General features: G+C 49.0%; 1 protein-coding gene across 1 annotated transcript in view; it reads left to right on the forward strand.

Moving 5' to 3' along the window:
- Positions 1-25,858, forward strand: part of NEURL4 (neuralized E3 ubiquitin protein ligase 4) — a gene marked incomplete at its 5' end in the record, with an annotated part of 57,579 nt that overhangs the window by 17,410 nt on the left and 14,311 nt on the right. The window contains 15 exons of the mRNA XM_081886689.1: positions 734-822; positions 922-994; positions 5,231-5,498; positions 7,190-7,371; positions 9,315-9,400; positions 10,713-10,875; positions 12,418-12,616; positions 14,272-14,348; positions 15,824-15,902; positions 16,860-17,035; positions 18,298-18,426; positions 20,017-20,162; positions 21,542-21,757; positions 23,750-23,848; positions 25,603-25,755. Of these exons, the coding sequence (XP_081742815.1) occupies positions 734-822; positions 922-994; positions 5,231-5,498; positions 7,190-7,371; positions 9,315-9,400; positions 10,713-10,875; positions 12,418-12,616; positions 14,272-14,348; positions 15,824-15,902; positions 16,860-17,035; positions 18,298-18,426; positions 20,017-20,162; positions 21,542-21,757; positions 23,750-23,848; positions 25,603-25,755 (2,135 nt within the window). The remainder of the gene's footprint in view (positions 1-733; positions 823-921; positions 995-5,230; positions 5,499-7,189; positions 7,372-9,314; positions 9,401-10,712; positions 10,876-12,417; positions 12,617-14,271; positions 14,349-15,823; positions 15,903-16,859; positions 17,036-18,297; positions 18,427-20,016; positions 20,163-21,541; positions 21,758-23,749; positions 23,849-25,602; positions 25,756-25,858) is intronic.

Here is a 25,858-nt window from a genome sequence, read left to right on the forward strand (position 1 = left end):
CTTCCAATCAAGTGTTAAAAACAATACAGCATTAAATATTAAAAACTTCCCTGAACAGGACTGCCTTCAGATGTCTTTTAAAGATACGATAGCTGCTTATTTCCTTCACATCTGGTGGGAGGGCGTTCCACAGGGTGGGTGCCACTACCGAGAAGGCCCTCTGCCTGGTTCCCTGTAACCTCACTTCTCGCAATAAGGGAACCGCCAGAAGACCCTCAGAGCTGGACCTCAGTGTTCGGGCTGGATGATGGGGGTGGAGACGCTTCGTCAGGAATACAGTGGTGCCCCGCAAGATGAAATTAATCCGTTCCGTGAGGCTCTTCGTATAGCGGTTTTTTCGTCTTGCGAAGCAGGCCATTGCGGTTTAGCGGCTTTTAGCGATCAGCTTTTAAGCGGCTGATCAGCGGATCAGCTGATAAGCGGCTTAGCAGCTTAGGAAAAGGGGGGGGGGAAAGGGGGAAAAACCCCCGCAGGAACTCGCAAGACATTTTCGTCTTGCGAAGCAAGCCCATAGGGAAATTTGTTTCGCGAAGCGCCTCCAAAACGGAAAACCCATTCGTCTAGCGGGTTTTCCGTCTTGCGAGGCGTTCATCTTGCGGGGCACCACTGTACAAGTAATCGTGCTACAGAAGCACCAAGGACCTGCATTTGATTCCGGAGGGGATGAGTTGGTACCCGGCTCCATCGGCAGCTAATCAGGCTCCTGAGTCTTCCTCTTGTCATCACCACTCAGGAACCATAATGATGAGCGGCTGTGGCATCCTGACCAATGGGAAGGGGACGCGGCGAGAGTACTGCGAGTTCAGCCTGGATGAGCTGCAGGTGAGTTGAGTGTGGCCCCTTCCCCGGTCCTTGTGGGGACTTCGACCCCTTTCCACTCTCCCCAGAAATCCACCCTCTCTCGCCTCTCTGTTTCTGCAGGAAGGAGACCACATCGGCTTGACCAGGAAGTCCAACAACGCTCTTCACTTTTACATCAACGGCATCGACCAAGGTCAGTGTGCTCATGAGGTCTAGGAACTTAATAAATGATAATAATAATATTTTTTTATTTATACCCTGCCCTTCCCGGTTCAGAAAACCGGGCTCAGGGCGGCTAGCAACAAATTTAAAACACTTAATTGATGCAACAAAAAACAGCATAAAATACAGTATAAAATGTGAATAACAATAAATTCAGAATTCAAAAATCAATTTAGGGGGGAAATCCATCCAATAAACATTAGATGATCACCAGGGCTAGCTGGCTAAGTTAGTCCTATTTGGGCCAGTGAGGAGACCAAGGGAGAATTAGCTGTGGGATCCCAGAGCGGGAAATCTTCATAAAAAGGGGAAGGGGAGGGAAGGAAGGGGAATAAAAGATCAGGCTAAGTTCAAGTTGAAAACCAGGCGGAATAGCTCTGTCTTACAGGCCCTGCAGAAGGAAGTTAAATCCTGCAGGGCCCTGGTCTCCTGGGACAGAGCATTCCACCAGGTTGGAGCCACCACTGAGAAGGCCCTGGCCCTGGCGGAGGATAGTCTGACTTCCTTAAGGCCCTCTAAACTATGATTATTCATGGACCTTAAGGTCCTCTGTGGGGCGGACCAGGAGAGGCGGTCCCGTAAATATGAGGATTAGGGCAATGTCGAGGCCATGGGAGGGGTGGTGTTGAGAGGGAGGCTGTTTTATAAACTAGAAAAGAGGAGTGTAGCAGATTGAGTCCCGTGAGGTTTGGGTGCCTATGAACTGCTCACACAGGGAAATGGAGTTGGACTAGTTTGATAGTACCAGTTTTTTTAACAATCTGCAACTGCACCTAAAAGTAGTTGCAATACTTGCCAGGTGAACAGAGTGTGAATTAATTTCATTTTGGGGTAGAACTTTGAACAGTTGCCTAGTTCATCTCCAATATCTCTTACATGTGGTCAGGGATGATGGGAATTGTAGTTCCAAAACGTCTGGAGGGCCGAGTTTGCCTATGCCTGCTTTAGACACTTTGAGCCTTTAAGTTAGGGGTCAGCGAACATTTTCAGCAGGGGGCCGGTCCACTTTTCCTCAGAACTTGTGGGGGGCCAGACTATATTTTGAAGGGGAAAAAATGAATGAATGAATTCCTATGCCCCACAAATAACTGAGAGATGCATTTTAAATAAAAGGACACGCTCTACTCATGTAAAAACACACTGATTCCCAGACTGTCCGCAGGCCGGATTTAGAAGGCGATTGGGCTGGATCCGGCCCCCGGGCCTTAGTTTGTCTACCCATGATTTAAATTTAAGGATAATAATAATAATAATAATAATAATAATAATAAAAAATAAATAATAATTTATTATTTGTACCCCGCCCATCTGGTTGGGTTTCCCCAGCCACTCTGGGCAGCTTCCAACACAGATAAAAGATACACTAAAATGTCACATATTAAAAACTTCCCTAAACAGGGCTGCCTTCAGACGTCTTCTGAATGTCAGGTAGATGTTTATCGCTTTGACATCTGATGGGAGGGCGTTCCACAGGGCGGGCGCCACTACCAAGAAGGCCCTCTGCCTGGTTCCCTGTAACCTGGCCTCTCGCAGTGAGGGAACCGCCAGAAGGCCCTCGGAGCTGGACCTCAGTGTCCGGGCAGAACGATGGGGGAGGAGACGCTCCTTCAGATATACTGGACCGAGGCCGTTTAGGGATTTAAAGGTCATCACCAACACTTTGAATTGTGCTCGGAAACGCACTGGGAGCCAATGTAGGTCTTTCAAGACCGGTGTTATATGGTCTCGGCGGCCGCTCCCAGTCACCAGTCTAGCTGCCGCATTCTGGATCAGTTGTAGTTTCCGGGTCACCTTCAAAGGTAGCCCCACGTAGAGCGCATTGCAGTAGTCCAAGCGGGAGATAACCAGAGCATGTACCACTCTGGCGAGACAGTCTGTAGGCAGATAGGGTCTCAGCCTACGTACCAGATGGAGCTGGTACACAGATTTGACCTGTGCCTCCATGGACAGCGGTGAGTCCAAAATGACTCCCAGGCTGCGCACCTGGTCCTTCAGGGGCACAGTTGCCCCATTCAGGACCAGTGAGTCCTCCACACCTGCCCGCCTCCTGTCCCCCCAAAACAGTACTTCTGTCTTGTCAGGATTCAACCTCAATCTGTTAGCTGCCATCCATCCTCCAACCGCTTCCAGACACTCACACAGGATCTTCCCCGCCTTCACTGGTTCTGATTTAAAAGAGAGGTAGAGCTGGGTATCATCTGCATACTGATGAACACCCAGCCCAAACCTCCTGATGATCTCTCCCAGTGGCTGCATGTAAATGTTAAAAAGCATGGGGGAGAGGACAGAACCCTGAGGCACCCCACAAGTGAGAGCCCAGGGGTCTGAACACTCACCCCCCACCACCACTTTCTGAACACGGCCCAGGAGGAAGGAGCGGAACCACTGTAGGACAGTGCCCCCAGCTCCCAGCCCCTCAAGACGGTCCAGAAGGATGTCATGGTCGATGGTATCAAAGGCCGCTGAGAGATCCAGCAGAACTAGGAAACAGCTCTCACCTTTGTCCCTAGCCCGCCGGAGATCATCAACCAGTGCGACCAAGGCAGTTTCAGTCCCATGATGAGGCCTGAATCCCGACTGGAAGGGATCCAAATGGTCCGCTTCTTCCAGGCGTGCCTGGAGTTGTTCAGCAACCACTCGCTCCACTAATAATTGCGTGTTTCTGTGCTGATGTTTTCTTAGGCCCCATTCATATAATATGTTTAAACCACTTTGAACAGTTGTGACTTCCCCAAAGAATCCTGGGAGTTGTAGTTTGTTCTGGGTGCGGATTGTTGTGAGCAGCCCCCCCTGTTCCTTTCTCAGAACTACAGTTCCCAGAGTGGCTTAAATGAATCCCTCATTCCCAGGGAACTGTGTACAGTGGTACCTCGGGTTACATACGCTTCAGGTTACAGACTCCGCTAACCCAGAAAGAGTGCTTCAGGTTAAGAACTTTTCTTCAGGATGAGAACAGAAATCGTGCTCCGCGGCAGCAGGAGGCCCCATTAGCTAAAGTGGTGCTTCAGGTTAAGAACAGTTTCAGGTTAAGTACGGACCTCCGGAACGAATTAAGTACTTAACCCGAGGTACCACTGTATGGTTATCTTGATATTTCCTGAGACTTCTGAAGTCCAGCCCTGAGAGCTGGTTTTTGTTTTGCCAGTGGTAATTTGGAGGGACTTGAATTGAACTCTGAACTGAATGCGAACCAAGCTAGCTCATTTCGTAAAGGGTCAGACACCAAGGGGCGCTGGATCTTGCCTGACAAATGAGGTCCTTGATCTGTGCAGCTCTGTGCCCCGCATGCCGCCTCCTCCTCCTGTGCGGTCCAAATAATAATAATAATAATAATAATAATTTATTTATACCCTGCACATCTGGCTGAGTTTCCCCAGCCACTCTGGGCGGCTCCCAATCGAGTGTTAAAAACAATACAGTATTAAATATTAAAAACTTCCCTAAACAGGGCTGCCTTCAGGTGTCTTTTAAAGATAAGATAGCTGCTTATTTCCTTCACATCTGAAGGGAGGGCGTTCCACAGGGCAGGCGCCACCACCAATAAGACCCTCTGCCTGGTTCCCTGTAACCTCACTTCTCGCAGTGAGGGAACCGCCAGAAGGCCCTCGGAATTGGACCTCAGGGTCTGGGTAGAACGATGGGGGTGGAGACGCTCCTTCAGGTATACAGGACCAAGGCTGTTTAGGGCTTTAAAGGTCAGCACCAACACTTTGAATTGTGCTCGGAAACGTCCTGGGAGCCAATGCAGATCTCTCAGGACCAGTGTTATGCTGTCCTGGCGGCCGCTCCCAGTCCTCAGTCTAGCTGCCGCATTCTGGATTAGTTGTAGTTTCCGAGTCACCTTCAGAGGTAGCCCCACGTAGAGCGCATTGCAGTAGTCCAAGCGGGAGATAACTAAAGCATGCACCAGTCTGGCAAGACAGTCTGCAGGCAGGGAGGGTCTCATCCTGCGTACCAGATGGAGCTGGTAGACAGCCGCCCTGGACACAGAATTGACCTGCGCCTCCATGGACAGCGGTGAGTCCAAAATGACTCCCAGGCTGCACACCTGTTCCTTCAGGGGCACAGTTGCCCCATTCAGGACCAGGGAGTCCCCCACACCTGCCCGCTCCCTCTCCCCCAAAAACAGTACTTCTGTCTTGTCAGGATTCAGCCTCAATCTGTTAGCCGCCATCCATCCTCCAATTTTCTCTCCGCTTCCTTCCAGGCGTGGCGACCACCCTCACTCCGCTCGTGGTCTATGGTGTGGTGGACCTCTACGGCATGGCTGTGAAAGTCACCATCGTGCACAACCACAACCACAGCGACCGCCTCCGGCGCAACAACGCCATCATGAGGGCCCTCTCGCCGGACGTCGGGCGCCGCGCCATCGATGCCGCGGGGAGCGAACCCGAGCCGGAGCGCCTCCTCTTCCACCCGAATTGCGGGCAGAAGGCCGCCATCATCAACGAGGGACGAACCGCCCTGCGCCCCCAGTACGTGCCGCGAAGCCCTTCTTCCCCCAGGGACGGAGGGGGCTACCTTGCACCAAGACACACAGCTGGGGTCTCTAACGCAGTGACCGCCTCTCCAGGTTTGGCGGACGGGGGTCGCTCGCAGCCCAATCTCCAGCTGTTGTTTGACTACAACTCCCATCATCATAATACAGTGGTACCTTGGGTTACATACGCTTCAGGTTACATACGCTTCAGGTTACAAACTCCGCTAACCCAGAAATATTACCTCAGGTTAAGAACTTTGTTTCAGGATGAGAACAGAAATCGTGCTCCGGCAGCAGGAGGCCCCATTTGCTAAAGTGGTCCTTCAGGTTAAGAACAGTTTCAGGTTAAGAATGGACCTCCGGAACGAATTAAGTACTTAACCCGAGGTACCACTGTATAATAATTTGTTATTCATACCCCACCCATCTGGCTGGGTTTCCCCAGCCACTGTGGTTGGCTTCCAACAGGATATTAAAAACACGATAAAACATCAGTCATTAAAAACTTCTCTAAACACGGCTCCCTTCAGATGTCTTCTAAAAGTCAGATAGTTGTTTATTTCCTTGACATCTGCTGGGAGGGCGTTCCACATGGAGGCGCCACTACCGAGAAGGCCCTCTGCCTGGTTCCCTGTAACCTCACTTCTTGCAGGGAGGGAACTGCCAGAAGGCCCTCGGAGCTGGACCTCAGTGTCTGGACTGAACGATGGGGGTGGAGACGCTCCTTCAGGTCTACTGGCCTTTGAGGCCGTTTAGGGCTTTCAAGGTCAGCGCCAGCACTTTGAACGGTGCTTGGAAATGTACTGGGAGCCAGTGTAGGTCTTTCAGGACTGGTGTTATGTGGTCTTGGTGGCCGCTCTCAGTCCCCAGTCGGGCTGCCGCATTCTGGATTAATTGTAGTTTCCGGGTCACCTTCAAAGGGAGCCCCACGTAGAGCGCATGGCAGTAGTCCAAGCGGGAGATAACCAGAGCATGCACCCCTCTGGCGAGACAGTCTGCAGGCAGATAGGGTCTCATCCTGCGTACCAGATGGAGCTGGCAGACAGCTGCCCTGGACACAGAACTGACCTGCGCCTCCATGGACAGCTCTGAGTCCAGAATGACTCCCAGGCTGTGCACCTGGTCCTTCAGGGGCACAGTTGCCCCATTCAGGACCAGGGAGTCCTCCACACCTGCCCGCCTCCTGTCCCCCCAAAACTGCACTTCTGTCTTGTCAGGATTGTACCTCAATCTGGCAGGACCAGCAGTCGAGGGTGATGGGAGTTGTAGTCCAACAACAGCTGGGGGCCTGAGTTGTAGAAACCCTGGTGGAGATAGTACTTGAAGCAGAAGGACCAGTGCAGTGGTACCTCGGGTTACAGATGCTTCAGGTTACAGACTCCACTAACCCAGAAATATTACCTCGGGTTAAGAACTTTGCTTCAGGATGAGAACAGAAATCGTGCTCCGGCGGCAGCAGGAGGCCCAATTAGCTAAAGTGGTGCCTCGGGTTAAGAACAGTTTCAGGTTAAGAACAGAACTCCAGAACGAATGAAGTTCTTAACTTGAGGTACCACTGTATCCCGACCCCGGCATAAGGCGCGTTTGTACGCAGGACTCCTCCCCAGAGCCAGCCGCTCTCAGTCCTGATCTTTGACCAGCCCCTCTAACTGTGGCTGCTCTTTAACGGCGCTCTCATCCTTCCAGCGCCACGGACGATTTCAACCACGGCGTGGTCCTGAGCAACCGGCCGCTACGCAACGGCGAGGTCTTCCAGGTGCGCATCGACAAGATGGTGGACAAGTGGGCCGGCTCCATCGAGATTGGAGTCACCACCCACAACCCCACTTACCTGCAGCTGCCGTCCACCATGACCAACCTGCGATCAGGTGAGAGGCCCTCTCGCCGCTGGGGCCTCCTAGTGGCCGTGGTGGGAACAGCACCTCATATCATAGAATCATAGAGTTGGAAGAGACCACCAGGGCAATCGAGTCCAACCCCCTGCCAAGCAGGAAACCCCATCAGAGCACTCCTGACATATGGTTGTCAAGCCTCTGCTTCAAGACCTCCAAAGAAGGAGACTCCACCACACTCCTTGGCAGCAAATTCCACTGTCGAACAGCTCTTAATGTCAGGAAGTTCTTCCTAATGTTTAGGTGGAATCTTCTTTCTTGTAGTTTGGATCCATTGCTCCGTGTCCGCTTCTCTGGAGCAGCAGAAAACAACCTTTCTCCCTCCCTCCTCTATGTGACATCCTTTTCTATATTTGAACATGGCTATCATATCACCCCTTCACCTCCTCTTCTCCAGGCTAAACATGCCCAGCTCCCTTAGCCGTTCCTCATAAGGCATCGTTTCCAGGCCTTTGACCATTTGGGTTGCCCTCCTCTGGACACGTTCCAGTTTGTCAGTGTCCTTCTTGAACTGTGGTGCCCAGAACTGGACACCTCCTCTGACTCTAGCCCTCTTTTTTTTGTACATTTATTTATTTGGGTTTTTCAAATTAAAGTTTTACAATCACATACCAACATACAAGATAGAAACAAGATTCCACAGAATCTCCTGGGCTTCTGTCCTCCTCTTTGTGTGTCGTATTGTTAGTCATTTCCTCCTGCCTGTTTTACAATAAGGCAAATCTTTTACATTTCCATTATATAATTATAATTTTTTCCCATTCCTTATTAAAATTTTGGTCTTCCTGCTTTCTGATTCTTCCGATCATTTTTGCCATTTCCGCATAATCCATCAACTTGATCTGCCATTCTTCTCTGGTTGAGACTTTTTCTTCTTTCCACCTCTGGGCTAGTAGCAATCGCGCAGCCGTGGTTGCGTACATAAATAGTCTTTTCTGCTCCCTTGGGATTTCGGCACTTAAAATTCCCAAAATAAAGTCTTAAACATTTTTTCCTGTTCGTTTCAGCTTTTCTTGGTTCTGTGTGTTGGGGGCGAGGGAGTCCCCCAGTTCTCTTTCCCAACGCTTAATTTCCCCCATCTGTTTCTCAAGGGGGAGATGGGGGGTGTGTCTTGTGTATTTAGGCTGAAGTGTTAACGGTCAAAAGTTAAAAAGACACATTGGTTAACCATTGCGGAAGGACACATTCTTAATTTCCCACACAGGCCTTGTGAGGTAAAAAAATACAGTGGAACCTCAATTTAAAAACGGCCCTGTTTACGAACGATTCGGTTTACGAACTCCGCAGAACCAGAAATAGTGTCCCGGTTTGCAAACATTACCTCGGTCTAAGAACAGAATCCGAACGGTGGAAGGGCACCGGCGGCGGGAGGCCTCATTAGGGAAAGCACGCCTCGGTTTAAGAACAATTTCGATTTAAGAACAGACTTCCGGAACGGATTAAGTTCGTAAACTGAAGTACCACTGTAATGTTTTCAGCAGGCGTTTTAAAAGTTGGCACAGAAGTCGCCTGCTGAATCTGGTGGCAGAGGGTTCCTCAGGACTGGGCCGATGACACGGAAGGCTCAGTTTCTCATTGTTTTCATCAAACGGGCTTCACCGACTTTGGGGTATGCCCAGCAATGCTCCCGCAGGTGATCTCAGTGGTCAGGCAGGGATACAAGGGTTCTGGCAGTCTCCCGGACCTAAGTGGTTCAGGGCTTTGCAAATCAATACAGTTTATTAGCTTATTTAATTTATTAAAACTTAATCTGGCTTGTTAGTAGATGGGAACCCAATACAGCCTTATGGCAACCCAGGAAAGCTCCATGGATCAGCATGGTCCCGTTTGTTTTTTCAGTTTGCTGATCATGAGGGCTAGAAACCTGTTTGATCCTTTCTCACTTGTCCGTTCTCCTGTCTCCCCCCGACCTCCCACAGGCACCTGGATGATGACGGGGAACGGGGTGATGCACAATGGAACAACCATCTTGGACGAATACGGCCACAACCTGGACCGCTTGAAGGTGAGTTTTTTTTTGGGGGGGGGGGATGACTACAATAATAATAGACAAACACCCATCAAGTGTAACAAAAGAGATATTTACATTTCCCTGTTTCCCCACCAAGTTAATCCCACCCTTTTGTCTTCATCTGGGTTTGTTCTTTCTGGAATGGCTACCTGTCTGGCACTCAGGTATCAGGATGCCAGGGATTATCACTCAGGCAGTGGGGCTGCTGAGGAGCTGAGCTCACCTGTCTATATGAATTTCTGAAGTTTTCCCAGTGAGCCAGTACAGAGATACCTTGATCAGTGAATTCTTACATTTGGTATCCTGCAGCAGAGGCCCTTTGAATAGATAGGAAGAAACTGTGATGAAGTGTTTTGTGGGGACAAATCACAAAAGTCCCAAAAGCGATTGTGCTGGTTTTGGTAGTGGGCTGCATGTGCATGATATCTGCTGGAGGGGCAACTCCCCCAACCTATACATAAATTCCTGCAACAGGAGAGTATTGCTGTTGCGCACAGATCCTGCCGACAGGTTTCCCACGATGGGCATCTGGTCGGCCACTGTGAGAACAAGATGGTGGACTAGGTGGGCCGCTAGCTTGATCCAGTGGGAATAATAATAATAATAATAATAATAATAATAATAATTTGTACCCCACCCATCTGGCTGGGTTTCCCCAGCCACTCTGGGCGGCCTCCACAGAGACCAAAAATGCACTAAAATGTCACACATTAAAAACTTCCCTGAACAGGGCTGCCTTAAGATGTCTTCTGAATGTCAGGTAGTTGTTTTTCTCTTTGACATCTGGTGGGAGGGCGTTCCACAGGGCGGGCGCTACTACCGAGAAGGCCCTCTGCCTGGTTCCCTGTAACTTGGCTTCTCACAATGAGGGAACCGCCAGAAGGCCCTCGGCGCTGGACCTTAGCGTCCGGGCAGAACGATGGGGGTGGAGACGCTCCTTCAGGTCTCCTGGGCATTTGAGGCCGTTTAGGGCTTTAAAGGTCAGCACCAACACTTTGAATTGTGCTCAGAAATGTACTGGGAGCCATTGTAGGTTTTTCAAGACCGGTGTTATGTGGTCTCCCAGTCCCCAGTCTGGTTGCTGCATTCTGGATTAATTGTAGTTTCCGGGTCACCTCCAAAGGTAGCCCCACACATAGCGCATGGCAGTAGTCCAAGCGGGAGATAACTAAAGTCTGCACCACTCTGGCAAGACAGTCTGCGGGCAGGGAGGGTCTCAGCCTGCATATCAGGTGGAGTTGGTAGACAGCTGCAATTCTGGAAGCCTTTTGTCCTGTCTGATTTTTCTTCTTCCTCCCTCCCTCAGGCAGGAGACACTGTGGGCGTCGTGCGCAAGGAAGACGGGACGCTGCACTTCTTCGTCAATGGGGTGGCGCAGGGCCCTGCCGCGTGGAATGTCCCGCCCAACATCTACGCCGTGGTGGACCTGTACGGGCAGGCAGCTCAGGCTACCATTGTGGATGACACAGGTAAGTAGGGGCTGTTAGTTTCTGTTATCACTGTGCAGCTGCTTGGAGTCACAGGACTGTGTTTACATTCCAGAGACAGTCCAGGCTATTGGAAGTCTCACGGGAAGGGAGATGGAATGTGACGGGATGTGATGTTACCTGGTTCCTTTGTTCAGTTGCTCTCTGCTTTCATAGAGAGAGGATGGCCTTTCTGTTCTGCGTAGCTTAGAAAGAAAACTCTTTAAAATGTAGCTCATTAAAAAAAAAATTTAAAATTTGTACCCTGCCCATCTGGCTGGGCTTCCCCAGCCACTCTGGGCGGCTTCCCAAAAATATATTAAAATACTCTAATACATCAAACATTCAAAGCTTCCCTGAACAGGGCTGCCTTCAGATGTCTTCTAAAAGTCTGGTAGTTGTTGTTCTCTTTGACATCTGGTGGGAGGGCGTTCCACAGGGCGGGTGCTACTACCAAGAAGGCCCTCTTCCTGGTTCCCTGTAACTTGGCTTCTCGCAGTGAGGGAACCGCCAAAAGGCCCTCGGAGCTGGACCTTAGTGTCCAGGCTGAATGATGGGGGTGGAGATGCTCCTTCAGGTATACAGGACTGAGGCCGTTTAGGGCTTTAAAGGTCAGCACCAACACTTTGAATTGTGCTCGGAAACGTCCTATCATACTATCTCATCCTTCCCTGTGCTGGGAACCCTGCTGGATAGAATGTGCTTGAGGCCTTATCAAAGGCTCAGGTCATTAAACACGTCGGAGGTGATTTCAGAAGCTCAGCTTGGAGGAAGATGAGGCCTTATCGGCTTGGCCGAGTGGAGTTCCGACAGGGGCGGAGGGTTGCGGGAAACAGGTTTGGGGCGGTGATGTTGTTTGCGGCGGCTTCAGGCATCATGGGGTTTCAGTGTGGGTCCTTAAGATGCTATTTAACTCCGACTAGGCTTCCTAACAAAAGGGATGCGGGTGGCGCTGTGGGTTGAACCACAGAGCCTAGGACTTGCTGATCAGAAGGTCGGCGGTTCGAATCCCTGCGACGGGGTGAGCTCCCGTTGCTCAGTCCCTGCTCCTGACAACCTAGCAGTTCGAAAGCACGTCAAAGTGCAAGTAGATAAATGGGCACCACTCCGGCAGGAAGGTAAACAGCGTTTGACGTGCTTTCGAACTGCTAGGTTGGAAGGAGCAGGGATTTAATAATATGGAAAATGAGCCATGGAAAGAGAAGAAGGGAAACCGTTGATATTTTAAGGATGTTTAAATGAGTACAGTGGTACCTCGGGTTACATAGGCTTCAGGTTACATACGCTTCAGGTTACAGACTCTGCTAACCCAGAAATAGTGCTTCAGGTTAAGAACTTTGTTTCAGGATGAGAACAGAAATCGGGCTCCTGCGGCACGGGAGCAGCAGGAGGCCCCATTAGCTAAAGTGGTGCTTCAGGTTAAGAACAGTTTCAGGTTAAGAACGGACCTCCAGAACAAATTAAGTTCTTAACCCGAGGTACCACTATATTCTGAATTGTAAAACAGAAAATTGACCCCCTCCCCTTCCGCCCTTTCTCCCCCAGATCTCCTTCCGCTCCCCGACGACCTCTCGGAAGGCAACAACCAGCTGTCTCCCAGCAGCCCGTCCTCAGTCGCCTCCGGGAGTGACCTGCGTTTCCACCACCTGCACGGCAACAATGCCGTCATCACCAACGGCGGGCGCACGGCACTGCGGCAGAACTGCCGGAGCGAGTTCAACGACGCCATCGTCATCTCGAACCGGTCAGTGGGCAAGCGGAGGCAGGCAGCGGTGCTTCTCTTCCCCTGCTAGTCCCAAAACAATGCGCTTCCTTTCGGGGAATCGCGCCGCCGCCTGAGGCTTAGAAGCACGGGGAACGGTTTGCACCCAGCAAATCTTTAAGAGATCCATGTTGAAATAGCAGGACTGTCCTTTTTCTGTACATGTCAAGAATGGGTTTGGCTCAGAACAAAACCTGTCAGGGCTGGTAGATGTGTTTGGCTGTAACACTAAACTGTGGTTTAATGTTATGGGAAAGAGTTTTTTTTAATATCATTTTTTTTTGACAAAGTAATAAGAATAAATAAATAAGAATAAAAATGTGCACCCCACCGCCATTGTAACTATCCAATTCGACCCCCCCCGAATTTTTTAAAAAACATTTTTTAAAATTCATTTTCACTTTTAGCTTTTAGCATCATCCATAAATCACAATCATTTTAGAAATAGGATTCTCAGAATCCCTGAACTTCTCTCCCCCTCTTCCATGGTTTCCCCAGATATGCTTTTCAAACTGCATCATATCTTATTCTCCATATTTTCTTAAAACTCGTTTTTTTGGTCATATTCTCTCTTGATTGCAAGTGTTTTCAAAATCCTGCTAATGTTTTCACTTGTTTACAGTGTTCTTTCAAGTAACTTTAAAAAATTCCCCATACTTGGTTGAATTTATTGTCCTCTTGATCTCTAATTTTCTCGGTCATTTTCGCCAATTTGGCATAGTCCATCATCTTTATCTGCCATTTTTTTGTAGGTAGATTATCCTCCTTCCACCTTTGGGCACCAACTTCCCAAAATTTCAACACCTCTTGCGATGGTTCAACCCTTTCCCATTTTAACAGTACAAATTCTACAAACACTCTCCATATCTCCTCAAAATCATTCCTCCTGCGTATTCCCCTTCTTACTTTAATGGCTCATGTTAATTTATCATAAGTAGGTATATCCCACACCTCTTTATATCATTCTTCCATTTTATATTCCCCTTGCGCCTTTCACTTCCTAGCTATAATAACTTGTGCCGCTGTCAATAAATTTGTGAGCAAGTCCTTCATAGCCTGCGAACCTTCCACCCCATCGTAATTCGAAAATAACACTGGGCTCTGGGTCAGCTTTATCCCAGTGATTTCTGTTTTCTCCTTAAAACCCTTTGCCAGAAAAAATGTACATATTTACACCCCCACCACATGTGAACATAAGTCCCAGTTTCCTGGCATCCCCTCCAACATAACACCGAATATTCCTTGTTTGTGTGATTTAATCTGACTGGTGTTAAATGCCATCTCTAAACTAATTTATAATAATTTTCTTTTATCCTTATAGACAACATTTTGCAATGTACGATTCTCCCATATTTTCCCACACCTCTTTTAATTGATCTTGTTACTCCTCCATTTCTACTAATATTTTATAAATTTCACTGGTTTCCCCTTTTATAACTATATTTTCTTCTTTATCTCCCCTTTTTATAGTATTTTTTCCTTCAACTTTTGTTTATTCTTTGCAGTTCTTGTTTTCCCTTAACCACTTCCTTGTCCGTTGCGCCAGTTGTATACAGTTAAACCAAGTTGTTTTGCTTCTTGCCAGAGCTTCTCTGAAAAGAGTTCTTACAGGGGACCCTCCTTTCATTCCACTGCAGGCCCCTCCGAGACGGGGAGCTCTTTGAGATCGTCATTCAGAAGATGGTGGATCGCTGGTCTGGCTCCATCGAAGCAGGTGAGGAATACAGGGAGGTTGAAAAAGAGCAGAATTGCCTCTCTTTCTTCCCTTGGAGGGGCATTGACTCATTCCCAAAGCAAAGGAAGGATTAGACTCTGATTAATAACACACAGGGGATGCAGGTGGCGCTGTGGGTAAAACCACAGAGCCTAGGACTTGCTGATCAGAAGATCAGCAGTTCAAATCCCCGCGATGAGGTGAGCTCCCATTGCTCAGTCCCTGCTCCTGCCAACCTAGCAATTCAAAAGCACATCAAAGTGCAAGTAGATAAATAGGTACCGCTCTGGCGGGAAGGTAAACGGTGTTTCTGTGCGCTGCTCTGGTTCGCCAGAAGTGGCTTAGTAACCCAGAAGCTGCACGCTGGCTCCCTTGGCCAATAAAGTGAGATGAGCACTGCAACCCCAGAGTTGGTTACGACTGGACCTAATGGTCAGGGGTCCCTTTACCTTTAATAACACACAGAGGCTTGAACCAGCAAGATTCTGGGAGGAGTATGTATAATCATAATTCCTGTCCACCCTCCGGCCCAGGTCGTTTTATTCACAAAAGAACTTTTTACACAGTGTTCGTAAGAACCAATCAGATTTCCTCTGAGCATTTCAAAAAAACCCACGTGGGGACAAAGTTAAAGTTAGAACTACAAAGAGCTTATTTCCTACTTGAGCCATGCATATGCAATTCAGAGTAAATAAAAGAGGAAGCGAAGAGGAATGCTTTTAGGAAGGTCATAAATAGGAGTAAACAGGGGAGGACGGAAGGATGGCAAGGAAAGAGTATTTGCCATCTCCTTGTGAACTCTCTTCCTGGCCCCTAAAGGTAAAAGTAAAGGGACCACTGACCATTAGGTCCAGTCGTGGCCGACTCTGGGATTGCGGCGCTCATCTCGCTTTACAGGCCGAGGGAGCCGGTGTACAGCTTCCAGGTCATGTGGCCAGCATGACTAAGCCGCTTCTGGCGAACCAGAGCAGCGCACGGAAATGCCGTTTACCTTCCCGCCAGAGTGGTACCTATTTATCTACTTGCACTTTGACGTGCTTTCGAAGTGCTAGGGTGGCAGGAGCAGGGACCGAACAATGGGAGCTCAGCACATCGCGGGGATTTGAACCGCCGACCTTCTGATCGGCAAGCCCTAGGCTCTGTGGTTTAACCCACAACGCCACCCGTGTCCTGGCCCCTAAGATCTATCTAAAGATTAAACTACATCAAAGTAACCTACTGTCTTTATGTACTGAGGGTGCCTGGTGAAGCAACTGGGCTGTGTACGTGACTTGCTAAGCAAGAGAAATAGGTCAGGGATGCAGAGGCATGGATTGATGAAAAATCATATCAAAATTGTCTCAAACCCAGTCAACACAATGCTTTTATTGCTGACACAAATGGCTTGCTCCATATTTTTTATAATTCCTCATAGCAATCCCACCTGATCACTACACTTCTTTAACCCCCCCTTCTCTCTTCCCCCCCTTTCCCAGGGGTCACTGCCATCCGCCCGGAGGACCTGGAGTTCCCCAACACGATGACCGATATCGATTACGACACATGGATGCTAAGGTGAGTAATAATAATTATTATGTATTTTGTTTATGTCTCACTGTGGCAATCACACACAGGGCCCCCAGACGTTTGATGGTCTATTGACCCTGTGCCACCACTGTGATTGCTTTCTTCGCTGCCCCCACCCCGCGTCTCACGGGGACACACGGAGTCCAGGCAGTTGTTAACATTAACAAATAATCAAGTTTATTTTTAAATGCAGGAACAAGCGTATGGTTTCGGTTTATTTTTCTCTTGTTGGTTTCTTAATCTCCGTTCCTAACAACTCCAAACTGTTGATTCCAACTGTCTATCTGACTCAACCTAACAATTCCTCTCACTCTCTCACAATACAACTCGACCAACCCACACCTAAGCCTCCCTCTTCCTTCTCCAATTCCCAAACCTCAACTGACTTTGAAAACCTCCCACTCTAACTTTTACTCCCCCCTTGCATTCTCACTGGCCAATCACATCACACTCATTTTAACCCTTTCCTTATGACCCACCTAGGAGGCAAACGCCACACTCACCTTTTCCCCCAAGGAGCTTAAGGAAGTGTACGTAATTCTCCCCCCACAACAACCCTGATAGGTAGGCTAGGCTGAGAGTGTCTAGCCCAAAATCACTCAGCATCATGGCTGAGTAGGGGTTTGAACCCTGGCGTCCCAGGTCCTTGCCTGGCACTCTGACCCAGCGTTTCTCAAACTCAGGTTTCCAGCTACTGTTGGACTACAACTCCCATCATCCCTGCTCACCGGCCCGGCTTAGCTAGGGATGATGGGATTTGTAGTCCCAACAACAGCTGGAGACCCGAGTTTGAGAAACCACTGCTCTAACCCAGGCATAGGCAACCTTCAGCCCTCCAGTTGTTTTGGACTACAGTTCCCATCACCCCTATGGGAAGGGGGTCCCACAGCAGAGGAAGGAGCACCACACAGACTCATCTTTTCTCTTTCCCTCCCTCCCTCCCAGCGGCACAGCCATCATGCAGGACGGGAACACCATGCGCAACAACTACGGCTGCGACCTGGACTCCCTGACCACCGGGTCGCGCATTGGAATGATGCGCACGGCCAAGGGAGACCTGCACTACTTCATCAACGGCGTCGACCAGGGGGTGGCCTGCTCGGGGCTGCCGCCAGGGAAGGGTAAGGGCACGAGGGGCTGGGAGGGAGGGCGAGACGTCTGCTCGTCCCGGGTTCAAGTCCCGCCAATGGCATCTCCAGGCAGGGCTGGGAGAGACACTCCCAAAACTTTGGAGCGTCTCTGCTAGTCGGGATAGACAAGGCCGAGCTTAGTCTGCTCAAGGCAAGTCCCAGCGTTGTGCAACAAAACAACAACACCACAAACTGGCCTATAACTCTAAAACCAAATTTACTAGAATAATAATTAGAATAGAGATAGACTTGTAACCATTCAAGCAACAAACATACTAAGGTGCCATGTGCAAAACAAAGCCTGGAGATATTGTAAATATGGAGTGGATAAATGTACAACTGTATATTTAAAAGTTACCGTATTTTTTGCTCTATAAGACTCACTTTTCCCCTCCTAAAAAGTAAGGGGAAATGTGTGTGCGTCTTAGGGAGCGAATGCAGGCTGCGCAGCTATCCCAGAAGCCAGAACAGCAAGAGGGATTGCTGCTTTCGCTGCACAACGAACCCTCTTGCTGTTCTGAGATTCAGAATATCTTGTGATCTGGTGCGTCTTATAGAGCGAAAAATACGATACATGTGCAGTAAACGTTATACAGACTGGATAAATGAACCGTTCAACAAGTAGCGTAAGTCCAGTCACAGAACGGCAACCCTGTGCCGCCACAACGGCAAGGGTAGGACACTGGAGAAAGTTTTTCAAAGCTGTTTTTCAAAGATTGCACTGGATGAGATGTTCTCCAATAAGTCTTGAGTTGGAAACGCAAAACCGTAGGCACGGATCAATCACGGGAAGGCAAATCAAAGCCACCACCCTGGTGAGAGTAACGCAAGTGGGCAAAAGGAGACTTGTTCTCCGGATATATCACAGGTTTCACTACACGCTTCATCAGTTCGAAAGGCCAGTCGTACAAAACAGTTTGCTCAGGATAAAGAAAGTATTCACAGCACTTGCGGCTTTGATTTGCCTTCCCGTGATTGATCCATGCATACGGCATATTGCCTTGACGTCTGCTGTCAAGCGTTGGAAGGGACCCCCAGAGTCATCTAGTCCAACCCCGCTCTAGTGCAGAAATCACAACTAAGCATCCACGACAGATAGCCTTCTCTCCAGGCAAAAAATGCCCAACTCCCTCCACCGTTCCAGACCCTTGCCTTCCAGACCCTTGGTCATCTTTTCTGCTAAACTGGCCTTTCTCTCCCTTCTGCCTCCCCCCACCCCCGGCCAACCCCCCACCCCACCCTGTCCGCTGCAGAGGTCTACGCCGTGGTTGATCTGTACGGCCAGTGTGTCCAGGTGTCGATCACCAGTGCCACGGGGCCTATGGACAACAGCCTGTCCACCAGCAACATCACTGAGAAGTCGTTCCCCATCCATTCGCCAGGTGAGAACCGTTGCTCAGGTGAGAACACCTGCTTCCATTCTCGGCAGCGTCTCCAGGCAAAACTGGGAACCCCACAGTTTTGGGGTTCCAGTCCCTGCCTGGAACCCCACAGAGCGCTATTCTGGACTCAGTACAGGACCACTAACTATAATTATTTTATTATTTGTACCCTGTCCAACTTGACTAGGTTGGCCAAGCCACTCTGGGCCACTTCTGACGGAATTAAAAGCATAATAAAATATCAAACGGATGGTATTTAACACCCACCAGGTTGGCAACAATGTCTTTTAAAATGTCTAGAAAAGAAAAAGGTATACGTTGGAAGTGTAATGAAAATAAGGGGTCTTTTTTCACATGTGATGGTCCTGTAAAACAATTAAGGAATATTGGGAAACTATGTATAATGAATTAAAAAACTTATTTTTAAAAACTTTCCCCAAAACACCTGAGATTTTCCTCTTGGGGATGGTTAACAACAGAGGCCTTAAGAAAGCAAGAGTTTATTACTATATGCCACTGGCGCAGCTGGAACCTTATTGGCACAAAGGTCTAGTACCCACTAAGGAAGAAAGGCAGTGTAAAATGTTCGAATATGCTGAACTGGCTGGTCGGACGAACAGGATAGCAGAAAACAGAAGATAAGGAATATAAGGAGGAGTGGATAATGTTTACTGAATATTTTAAGTGCAGACAAATACGTAGTTTAGCAGGTCTCGAGTGAATCCAGCAGAGTTGAAATAGATAGAGTATTTAATAGAGAACAAATTGGATGATTAAAAAGTGCATTACGCGGAGTAGCAGAAAAGCAAAAGGAACCAGGAAAAGTGTGGAAGGGAAGTCATACGGTATATGTATCCATGCAGTATTTGGTGCAAAGTTGTAAGTGGGACAGAGAGAGGGGAAGGAAGGAGGGGGGTTAAATATGCTCCCTGTTTTTGAAACTGCAAATTAAACGAAAGAAAGAAAACACCAAACATTAAAAACTTCTTAATTCAGGGCTGCCTTCAGATGTCTTCTAAAAGTTAGATAGTTGCTTATTTCCTTGACATCTGATGGGCGGGCGTTCCACAGGGCGGGCACCACCACCGAGAAGACCCTCTGCCTGGTTCCCTGTAACCTCACATCTCGCAGGGAGGGAACAGCCAGAAGGCCCTCGGCGCTGGACCTCAGTGTCCGGGCAGAACGATGCGGGTGGAGATGCTCCTTCAGGTCTACTGGGCCTTTGAGGCCGTTTAGGGCTTTCAAGGTCAGCTTCAACACTTGGAATTGTGCTCGGAAATGTCCTGGGAGCCAATGAAGGTCTTTCAAGGTGTTACATGGTCCTGGCAGCCGCTCCCAGTCCCCAGTCTGGCTGTCGCATTCTGGATTAGTTGTAGTTTCTGGGTCACCTTCAAGGATAGCCCCACGTAGAGCGCATTGCAGTAGTCCAAGCGGGAGATAACTTCCTCTTTCCTGCCACCACCACAAGTCGGCTTGGAATCTTTTCCATCCTTTGTGCCTGCCCATCTTGTTGCTGCCACCCAACCTTCCTCCGTCCCCCAGCATAGTTGTACGCTTGTCCCCTGACCTTTCTTTTTTCACCCCCTCCAGTCCCCGGCGTCGCCCACCGTTTCCACAGCAGCTGCGGCAAAAACGTGGCCTTTCAGGACGACGGCTGCCGGGCCGTTCGGGTGGCTGGCTATTGCCACGGCATCGTCTTCAGCATGAAGGAACTGAAGACGGACGAAATCTTTGAGGTGAGGACTGTGTGTGCGAGGAAACACTTGCGTGTGTGGAGGAAGAAGGTAAAGGGTAAAGGGACCCCTGACCATTAGGTCCAGTTGTGGCCGACTCTGGGGTTGCGGCGCTCATCTCGCTTTACTGGCCGAGGGAGTCGGCGTACAGCTTCCGGGTCATGTGGCCAGCAAGACTGAGCCGCTTCTGGCGAACCAGAGCAGCGCACGGAAACACCGTTTCCCTTCCTGCTGGAGCGGTACCTATCTATCTACTTGCACTTTGACGTGCTTTCGAACTGCTAGGTTGGCAGGAGCAGGGACCGAGCAACGGGAGCTCACCCCGTCACGGGGATTCGAACCGCCAACCTTCTGACCGGCAAGTCCTAGACTCTGTGGTTTAACCCACAGCGCCACCCGCGTCCCTTTTGTGGAGGAGGAAAGAGCTGTGCAAATTCAGCAACAGCATTCCTCTTTCCTGGTTCTGAAAAAATTGTAGCTGTGGCTCTTATGCTTCTCGGTGATCCACAGCCAGATCCTCTCTCCGCCCTTCGTCTCTCCCTCTTCTCCCCCAGTTCCTTTTTTTAGAAAACTTAAGTTTTGGAACTGAATTTGACTGGGGAATTGCAAATGCGACTTACAAATGCTTTTAAATATGAACATAAGTACAATGGTACCTTGGTTCTCAAACTTAATCCGTTCCAGAAGTCTGTTCCAAAACCAAAGCACATTCCAAAACCAAGGCACGCTTTCCCATAGAAAGTAATGCAAAACGGATTAATCCGTTCCAGACTTTTTAAAACAACCCCTAAAACAGCCATTTAACATGAATTTTACTATCTTAACGACACCATGGATCCATAAAGTAAAAGCAATAAACCGTGTACTGCAGTCACACAATCTGTTGCTGAACTGGGTTCCACACAGTCACAAAAACAAGAAAATGGAGCCACAAAAACGCAAAATAAATAGCAAAAACAGACAGACCTCGGCGCAACACTCAAATCGTCAGCATGGCACTCAAATCGGAAGCATGACGCTGAAAACGGAGCACGTTCGGCTTCCGAAATAAGTTCGCAAACTGGAACACGTACTTCCAGGTTTGCAGTGTTTGGGTTCCAAGTTGTTTGAGTACCAAGGCGTTTGAGAACCAAGGGGCCACTGTAAATCTAAATCAAACAAGTGTTGGAAATGTAAAGAGAAAGGAGGTTTTTTTTTAATCGTATGTGGTGGTCTTGTAGCAAGGTTAAAGCTTACTGGGAAATGATAGATAACGAATTGGGAAGGCTGTTTAAAATCACTTTTGTAAAAAAAACGCCAGAAGCTTTTCTTTGGGCAAGAAAAGAACTATCTCAATTGGGACCACTGTACATGCCCTGTTGAGCTCTCCCCTCCCCCTCTAGGTGAAGATTGACGAGCTGGACGAGAAGTGGGCGGGCTCTGTCCACGTGGGACTGACCACCCTGCTGCCCTTGGACGCTCCTTACACGGTGGCAGGGCTGCCGTCGTCCCTCCTGGACCTCCGCTCCAAGGTGACCTGGCTGGTGACAGGCTCTGAGGTGCGTCGGAACGGCATCCTCCAGAAGCAGAACTACGGGTGCTCTCTGGAGCGCCTTGGGGTGAGTGCAGAGCTTTTGTTTTTCTGGGTGTGGGGGACAGGCCTGGTGGAAGATTAAGGGATCCTCTGCATAGGAATGGATTTAGACACTGGAAGAAGAGGTAAAGGGATCCCTGACCATTAGGTCCAGTCGTGGCCGACTCTGGGGTTGCAGCGCTCATCTCGCTTTATCGGCCGAGGGAACCGGCGTACAGCTTCCGGGTCATGTGGCCAGCAGGACTAAGCCACTTCTGGCGAACCAGAGCAGCGCCCGGAAACGCCGTTTACCTTCCCGACTATTTAGCTACTTGCACTTTGAGGTGCTTTCAAACTGCTAGGTTGGCAGGAGCAGGGACCGAGCAACGGGAGCTCACCTTGTTGCGGGGCTTCGAACCGCCAACCTTCTGATCGGCAAGCCCAAAATTCAGTGGTTTAGACCACAGCGCCACCGGCATCCCTGGGAGAAGATGTAATGCTTCATTATTATCCTTCCTTGCTCGTGTGAGTGAATTCCCCAGGAAACGGGGACGTCTGGTAACCTTAGTGTTACAGCTTCCTGCCAAGACAGACAAAGGAAGCTATCTCAGAGTTCTGTAGCGTTCCCAAAGCAAGGAAGGATTGGACTCTGGTTAATAGAACCCCCACGAGGCTTGACCAGCAAGACTCTGGGAGGAGGTGCCAATAATAATTCCTGCCCACCCCTCGGCCCAGGTCGTTTTATTCACAAAAGAACTTTTTACACAGTGTTCATAAGAACCAACCAATCAGATTTCCTCTGAGCATTTCAAAAAATCCCACATGGGGACAAAGTTAAAGTTAAAACTACAAACTATTTCCTACTTGAGCATGCAGAGTAAAGGTAAAGGGACCTCTGACCATTAGGTCCAGTCGTGGCCGACTCTGGGGTTGCGGCCCCAGCATGACCAAGCCGCTTCTGGCAAACTAGAGCAGCGCATGGAAACGCCGTTTACCTTCCCGCCGGAGCGGTACCTATTTATCTCCTTGCACTTTGACGTGCTTTTGAACTTCGTTGCAGGGATTCGAACCGCCGACCTTCTGATCGGCAAGTCCTAGGCTCTGTGGTTTAGTAGTCCAGAGTAAATAAAATAGGAATAAAAGGAGGAATGCATTCAGCAAAACCCCGAAGGCCATAAACAGGAATAAACAGGAGAAACAGGATGGCAGTATTTACCATCTCATTGTGAACTCTCTTCCTGGCCCCTAAGATCTATGTAAAGATTAAACTACGTCAAAGTAACCTACTATCTTTATGTACTGAGGATGCTTGATGAAGCAACTGGCCTGTGTTTCAGAACGCTTATACGTACGTGCCTGTCAGGGTAGAGAAAGCAAATGGCAGAGGTGGAGAGGCCTGTGGGATTCGATCAGAAACTACGGTGGTACCTCGGGTTACATACGCTTCAGGTTAAATATACTTCAGATTACAGACTCTGCTAACCCAGAAATAGTGCCTCGGGTTAAGCACTTTGCTTCAGGATGAGAACAGAAATTGTGGCGCAGCGGCAGCGGGAGGCCCCATGAGCTAAAGTGGTACCTCAGGTTAAGGACAGTTTCAGGTTAAGAACAGACCTCCGGAACGAATTAAGTACTTAACCCGAGGTACCACTGTATTGTCAACAAATCAAACCCAGTCAACGCAATGCTTTCGTAGCGGACACAGTGGCCTGCTTCATTTTTCATAATTCCTCATAGCAAGCCCACCTGACCCCCATACTCTGGATATTCGCATCCCTTCAAGTTCTCTCTAGGAAATTTTACAGAAAAGCTCTTTGAGCCTCCGCCCCTTTGCGTGCCCATCTGGCAAAGCATGAATTGTTGGTTTGGCGGCAGTTTTGCCCCACACTCTGGGGTCCTCTCAGCTGCCTTTGGAATAAGCAGAGAGGAGAGGCCAGGAGGACTCTGCGGTTGGGTTGGGGTCGTTGGGGGCGCCCTCTTTGTATTTGGGGCCTTGAATCCTAGCAGACCCGACAGTGACCCTTTCTCTCCCGGACAGGTGGGGAGTCGCGTGGGGGTGAAGCGCTGCACCGACGACACTATGCACATCCTCATTGACGGAGAGGACATGGGGCCGGCGGCGGCTGGAGTGGCCAAGGTAAAGGGCCGGGTGCAGGCTGAACGTGGCCTTCGCTCCCTCGGTTATTCCCTGAAGTTTTGGGAACTCTGTGCCACACACTCGGATCTGTTTGCTTTTGTGTCCCACAAGGCTCCTATGGCATTAGGATTATTATCCCGCTGGTGCCAAAACAGGCTTCCGAGTGGCTTGCAAGGACAAACCTATTTCTGCTGGCTCAGCCCTGGGTGTCAGCATCGCCCTTGAGCCAGTGTACCAACTGGACTCATGCCCTGCAGCCCCGAGTGGGCTAGGCGAGCTGGGTAGCACTGCCAGAGACCTCCTTTCCCACAGGAACTGGTCACAGTGCTGTGGACTCACAGCTTGGAGCTGAGAGCACCGGATTCACTGTCTCAATAATGCAATCGTTGCGCAGCAGCGTTTTGCAGAGTCTTGCAGAGTATAAACCACTCGGAGAGCAGCTCTGTAAAGTATCTCCTTTTATTCTATAACTACAGCTATAATACAAACTATATACAGAGCTAAATATTCTGAGCATACATCAATGCTACTCTGAGTGCCTGCAGCTGCTTTTAGCAGCAATCTTATCTCTAAATACTATCTCTTGCACTCTCTCTCCGACAAACTGACTGACTCTCTCTCTCTCTCAGACACAGACTCACTCACTTGACTAATTAAGTAGAGAGCAGTACATTGCTCCTCCTCTCTGTAGAGTCAGCAGAGACCTCAGGAGATGATCAGGAGATTCTTGGGTATGGGAGGGGTGAAATCTCCTCACTGGGATGCCCGGTTTTTCTTTCAAAGGAAGGCGGAAGGCCGGTTTCCAATCGGGTCTCCGTCATCACGATCTGACGAGAGTCTCCTTGTAAACGTGATTTGCTGCCACACCACCCTCGTTGCCCAAAGTGCCGCCAACAATATATCCACAGTGGTGTCGTTAAAAATATTCGGTAACATAGGTGGGCTCTATCCTTTTTTTTAAAAAAGTGTTTTTAAAATTCGTTTTCACTTTTACCGTTTGACATCATACCTGAATCGTAATCATTTTACAAATAGGATTCTCAGAATCCCCCAACTTCCCTCCATGGTTCCCCCAGATATTCTTTTCAAACTGCATTGTATCATGTTCTCCATGTTTTGTTAAAACTCATTTTTTATCATAGTTCTCACTTCGCTGCAAGTGTTTTTAAAATCCTGCTAATGTTTTCAATTGTTTACAGTGTTCTTTCAAGTAACTTAAAAAAATTCCTCATTCTTGGTTATATTTATTGTCCGCTTGATCTTTGATTTTCCCGGTCATTTTTGCCAATCTGGCGTAGTCTAACATCCATAGGTTGGGCTCTATCCATCAGGTCTCTTAGGTTTTCCCATCTCCCTCTTCCTTCACCTTCTTCCCTGCAACCCATAAAAACATAAGAGACCCACTGGACTCAGGCCATCAATGTTACTGAGTACTTCTTTATGACTCCACCGTATTGTGAACTCCCATGAAAGAGACTCTCTCTCTTCCTTCAAATAATACGATTCATATTTCTATATAATAATGTATGGAAATGTAGCTGATTATAGTCACTGTATCAGATTATTGTATTTTTCCCCCACTTCCTTTCTCCCTCTTTTTTCTTCCTTCACTTATATATTTTATCAACTGAAATTAATTTAATAAAATCTTAACATATATATCTATTTTAAAAACGGGAGGACTTTAGAGAGGAGAGGCTTGGAGGAGCCCCTTGATTCCTCCACCCCTCACCCTGCCTGCCCCTTCCCCGCAGAATGTCTATGTGGTGCTTGATCTCTACGGGAGAGTGACGTCCGTCTCCATCGTCAGCTCCACCATGCTGGAAGAGGCAGACGGCACCAAGCCCCCCTCCGTCACCTCGGAGCCCTACAGCGAAGAGGAAGAGGAGGAGGAAGCAGTCACCCCCGTGAGTGCTTGCGATGAGCATGCCCCAAATATTGGGCAAAATTATTATTCTGTATATTTGTGTGTGTGTGTGTGTGTGTGTGTGTGTGCGCGCACACACACAC

Source organism: Podarcis melisellensis (genome assembly GCF_964234715.1).
Source record: "Podarcis melisellensis genome assembly, chromosome: 13".
Classification (NCBI taxonomy): Eukaryota; Metazoa; Chordata; class Lepidosauria; order Squamata; family Lacertidae; genus Podarcis; species Podarcis melisellensis.